This window comes from Bombina bombina, chromosome 2, assembly GCF_027579735.1.
Source record: "Bombina bombina isolate aBomBom1 chromosome 2, aBomBom1.pri, whole genome shotgun sequence".
NCBI classification, from domain to species: Eukaryota; Metazoa; Chordata; class Amphibia; order Anura; family Bombinatoridae; genus Bombina; species Bombina bombina.
Window position 1 is genome coordinate 518,502,613 of NC_069500.1, and position 6,046 is coordinate 518,508,658.

The following is a 6,046-nucleotide window of genomic DNA, read 5'->3' on the forward strand; positions in this document are numbered from 1 at the left end:
ATTGGTAAAGATATATAGTGCTTGTTACCCACCAGGAATAACAGTGTGTAAAATATAAGGACATACCTGTGGTCAGAATAACTCTATCAAATTCAGAGCAATAAGACAAGGATATATTTGAATAAGTATGCTTGCAAGAACAGGAGTATATGATAGCTACCAAACTTCTCTTGCCTAGGGTAATTACTACTCTTATCTGATATAGGCTCTACGTTAAAAATATAGACAATAAGTGAATGTGCGGGATTAGTTGCTCTGTAGCAGTTAGGAGTAGTGTGGGTATGTAATCTAAGGTAGATCAATGTAGAACAGTATATCTGTGCAACCTATGTTACAAAGGACCTAAGGTAAGGTATAGGGAATGGACTATTTTTAGAGGCGCTCGAGAAGAGGTCGTCCTATAAGCCAGATGAAGGGATAACTATGAGCAAAATTTATCATGAAGGGTGGGGAGCTATTTGGTGTATGGTAAAAGGGGGCAGGAGTGCGTAATATTACCTTAAGAAGGGCTATCCTATATAATGGTAGACTAAAAGCCTAATGGTGGAATTGAGTACTACAGAAGCTCGCTGTCTACTAGTGCCTATGATAAAATGGCTTGAAATGGGTTTCATATGAGATGGTGTGAGATTAAATCTGTCTATATATTGAACACTAAAAAGCAAATAAAGGACCTCTGACACATAGTATGATGATAAGATCATAATACCTGGTCACTGTGCTTATCCTCATTGTCCTAATTAGGTATTTCTGGTTACCATAAACAGGTATTACGTATAAGCATCCATGGGAGTATCTTAACATATATATATAGTAGGTATCTCCTTGCATATATTACAAGGATAATTATAAATGTGCAGACAATAAAAGCATGAAGGAAAGGTTAACAACAGATCTAGTATGTCAGGTATTAAGTTATGGGAAAACAACTTATTTGCATGTCCGCATTGCGAAACACTATAGACTTCTTAAATTTGTAAGTTTTACAACAAGTTTAAAAACCTCAAGATCATGTAAGGTAAACAACTATCCATTCTGCTTGCTATTACATAGACAATGAAATTAGCTGAGAAAAAGTAGTCCAAATAACAAGCTAGGTACGCTTATTCAGTAGAATGAGGGTTGGGTATCCAGTCCAGCATGTATTCTGAGCGTAGCGGATCATAAAAGCTCTAGGGTTAGCGACTGAAATTTTGTTTGCAAATAAAGAGCATGCTATATCCCCAAACCAACTCATGAGAATTTATATGTTAATGAAACTTCAAGCCTATAGCATATTTTAGGATATGTTAGAGAGAGGTTAACCCTTGCATGGTGGCATAGACAGAGCAGTAAAATATAAGAGGGTCACTCTGCTAGAGTGTTTATTGAGGAGGTTTCATGCGGCTGGGGTGTAAGATACTTCCTGCATATGTAGTGTGATACAAGTATAGAGTTACTAACATTACTGGTACGTGAGGTCTCTGCTGTACTCATGAGTATCAAAAAGAGAAATCAGGGCTTCCATGTTTTATGATATACATTATAATATTATGCCATAACGAATCTTAACTGTGCATAAGTATAATTGCTAAATGAGCAGAGATTCAATTGCTCCCTTACCAAAAAATGTAAAAATATTAGGTAACTACTCTCATATGTAGAAACAATTAGCTCCCGATAGAAAATTAACATGCAATAGATATAACATATAGGTATAACAAAACAAGAACCTAGAAGTAAGTAAGTAGGGACCCTCATGGCTTAGCATCGTCCCAATCTCTGAAGCCACGCTATTAGGGTAATGCAATTGTCTACCTCACCCAATTCCAGTTCTAGTGTGGCGACTTAGGAGGAAATTACAGTCAGGTTGCAACACTGGATTGCTTGGAGCGAAGATTGCACCAGATGGCTGTAGTACCAGACAACATGGTGTGTAGGCCGCACTTAGTGCCTTGTTGGATCTGGGCCATAGTAGGAGTCCTGTTGGCGTCTCATTGTTGTGGCCATTCCGGAGGAGGTCAGAACCCTCTGCACTCGCAGCTGTCAGATGTCCGGTCAGGATAGTAGCTGTTATCGGTGAGTTTCTCAGATCCCCTGCTGCGCTCTCGATAACCGGATCGTTCATCTGCTCACTTCCAATCTGTGCTGGACAGGCTAGCCGCTCCATGTGTAACGGGGAGTCTTCCGCAGGCTCCCGCGCAGGATCAGGCAACATTATGGGAACTCGGTCCCTGCATGGAAGATAGTCTGCAGAATAGTCTGTATCATGTATGGGCTCACTTTGTGGGAGGGTACAGGCTTCTCGTAAAGAACTCCATTCTTCCTTAAAAATGCCCCGTAGATTGCAGAAGTAGGTATCCATCTTCATTTCAAATTCAAGTAACATGAGACTAACTGTAGCCTCCATTTTGTCTGCTCCTCTATGAATACGCGTAGGTCTTTTTGTCTTAATAAGTTACGAAGCCCACAAGGTATAGCTATATTTCTGCTGCGCATCTGCAGAATTTAATAGGATATAGCTGAGCTCCCGGGCAGACCAGGGGGGAAGTCAGAAATAGCTTGATAATGGCTCGCAGCTTGCTTCTTCTGAAATAGCAGTTTTAAAGCTCATTTTGAAATATAATTATCTTCAATTAATCCGTCTTTGGCTTCTGAATCACCAGTTATATGATGACCATATAGATGCAAGGGTTAGCTTAAGATATATTACGGATTAGTTTGATAAATGTACAGAGCTCTTAAATGTGCTGCCAGCCATGTTCGATGCTTGGACATGCCCCCTACTCCCTTATATTTTTTATTCTTGTAAGCAAGGAGATAATTTCTAGAGATCTGACTGACTTTTTGTCAGCAAAAAGTCTAATAGAAAGCCTTCCCAGAAGTGTTATAGCAGTGAAGGGGGGCCACCTCCATATTAATAACCATGGTTTTGGAATGGGATGTCCAGCAAGCTCACATAGGTGTGATGGTCAGGTGTCAAAATTCTTATGGCAATATAGTGTATTTAAGTCAACTAATTTAATATCTTCCCTGCCTGGAATTTCAGAGAAAAACTTGCCCAAAGTACCAGAGAATAGTTAGCATTTTTGCTATCACGCTGATTAAACAGAAACACAATATTGCTTGCACTAAAACGTTTGCGCCTCACTGGCCCTTAATATGGATTGGAAAGAGCATATTCTTCAATACTAGGAACTGCTGTATATATTTAATTTATCTGGATTATCAATTTTCAAATTCCACATACTTATTTTTTCACCCGACATGCTAAATCTTCCTGTATTTATTTATCACCTATGCTTCCCTGTACACAAAATTATCATCACTCATCTTTACTTTGGTGTTATGGAATAGTTTGACCTGTTAAACATGTAAGACACAAGGAAATATAAGCAATAAAGACATAGGTAGGTCCTATCTATGTTCATAACCCAATGGTGTTGACTGTTGTCTCTATTCCTCTGTTGTCTCTATTCCTCTGGTAGTACTACACTTTATCCTTTTGAGCTGTATATTTATGATATATATATATATATATATATATATATATATATATATATATATATGAACAATTTCTAAATGCACCAGCTCCTTACTGGGCATGTGTACAAGTTCACTAACTGTTAGCTAGTCCTTGATTGGTTGACAGGCTGTAACGGAGATCCGTGTCACTGTCTATAACGATCTGGCAATTTGCCTTCATATGGTAACAGAGAACCGATTGTGCTTTGTTACCAAATGAAGACAGATACCTGTAGCTCAGGAAGAACAGCTCTCGTAGCTTTCTGAAGCTGCAACATAGATCTAAGTTATGCAGTACAATGGCCTATGTACTGCATGACACATATATATGTTGCTTAGGTGCAAGGGGTTAAAGAGTAATGTAACTTTTTTATTTTTTTATTCTTTGTATGCTCACAGTGGTATGTTACATTGGCTTGATTTGTTTTTGTATATGTGTTAATTACAGTACTGGATTCTAGTGACTCAAATATTTTTATGTTTGGTGTCGATTTGATATTGGTATATAAAGAACACTAATCACAAATTAGAATGTTTTGAAGCAAATTACTACAATATTATATATATGTATATATATATATATATATATATATATATATATATATATATATATATATATATATAGTAAGTAGATTTGCGTAAAGTATAAACATAAAGAATATCTTTGCAAATTCTATGTAAACCAAAAACATAAAATAAAAAATATATATGACTTCTCATGAAAGTTTTAACTGTATTGGTAAAGAATCTAAGTAATAATCTGCACACCCTGTATATATGTATTAAATGAACAATATGCAAATAATATAACCAAATTTCCTGTTTATAAAACTGATTCTCCAACCTTCAAATAAATAAAGGGAAGTGTTTCCTATGTTGGAGCAATCAATTAACTATATTTTACATATTACATAAACATCTCAGCAGACATGAAAACACTTCTGGGGCTGTTCATATCACTGTCATATTTCTCAGGTAGGATATAAGTAGGTTGATAAGTTATCATAAAATCATAAAAACAAATATTATTTATAATAGGTAATCTGAACATGCAACTTAAATTGTATGAAATCTTTTTTTCTTTCAGGGGTTCTTTCTGATGTTCAATTTCTGCAGTCAGATTCTGTGGTGATAAAGCCAGGAGGCTCTCACACAATTTCATGTACAGCCTCTGGATTCACTTTCAGTGACTATAACATGCACTGGGTTAGACAGGCTCCTGGTAAAGGATTACAGTGGGTGGGTTATATCAGCAACCTCGGGCGTACTATACAGTATGATGATTCAGTAAAAGGAAGATTTGTTATCACAAGAGACAACAGTAAAAACATAGCACAACTTCAAATGAAAGATACAAAAACTGAAGACACTGCAATGTATTACTGTGCAAGACACACAGTAACAAAGAGCTCCCAGCACTGTGACAAAAACTTGTCTGCTACTTCCTTGTTTTGGCAGTGGGGGCAGCAGGAGCACATTACATTCCCAAATTAAAAAATGAAGATATCTTACTTATATCATTAAAAAAACTCATTAAAGTTATTTCAATAAGAATTGTACACATTAGAAATTAAACACTGTTTTGCATAATATCTACATTCAAAAGGCACAAAAGATGCTAAACAGTCATTTTTGTTTTCAAAATATGCAACAAACTTTTTTCCATCCCACTGCTTGAAAATAAAATACACTTTTATTTTCACTGGTCTCCTTTGCTGTGACCCACAAGAATATGCAATGAAATCAATCACTTTGCAGCATGTTGCTATGTCAGACAAACTCAGCAAACCTAAGAATGTGATAAGCACTCCTGCAAAATTAGCAGAGAAATTTACTAGAAGAACAGTCAAAATTAACAATGAATGTACATTGCATTGTTTCTTACTATGCTTAAACTTTTTTTCTGAGAGGGCTAGTTTTGAGTTTACTATGTCTCTAATAAAATAATACCTCACATAACATATTCTCTGTACTGTTTAAAGACTGTACTAAAAATGAGCTATATTTTAAACATACTTTGTATTAATTATTTTTCTTTATTGTGCTTATTAAACAGCAATTTAAATAATCAATTATACATATTCAATAAGTAGCAATATGCATATCAGTTATAAACAGAATACAAAATAATTAGTATAGCAATATTAAATAAATAGGAAATTACCTTAATTATGAGCAATAATCACACTTGCAGGAGATGACCTGCAAGAAATGGTCAGGAATAGGTCTCAGTCATCAACATTTTTAGTTAATTTATTTTGTCTTTGTATTTGTTTATGAGATTAATTAATTTAGAAATCATCTGAAGCCTTTTATGTCCTTTTATTTATCCAGGGGATGAAGAGCATATGCTTGATTGTTTACCACATCACCCATAGGATGAGCAGTATTATCACACAATGCACCTTTGTTGTACTCTGGCATTTGGTGTCAGGTGGGGCTATAGAGTACGCTCCACAGAAAAACATCAATATTATAATTTAATGTACGCATGATGGGATTTTTTGGGAAATTCCAAAGACCTAGATCATCCTCAGGAATA

General features: G+C 35.7%; 1 gene segment (V, D, J or C); it reads left to right on the forward strand.

The window, feature by feature from the left end:
• Positions 1 to 4,433: 4,433 nt before the first annotated feature.
• LOC128647136 (Ig heavy chain V region 6.96-like) lies at positions 4,434 to 4,998 on the forward strand. The segment is given in 2 exon segments: positions 4,434 to 4,479; positions 4,592 to 4,998. Coding segments are annotated over 2 exon segments (453 nt in total).
• Positions 4,999 to 6,046: the final 1,048 nt, after the last annotated feature.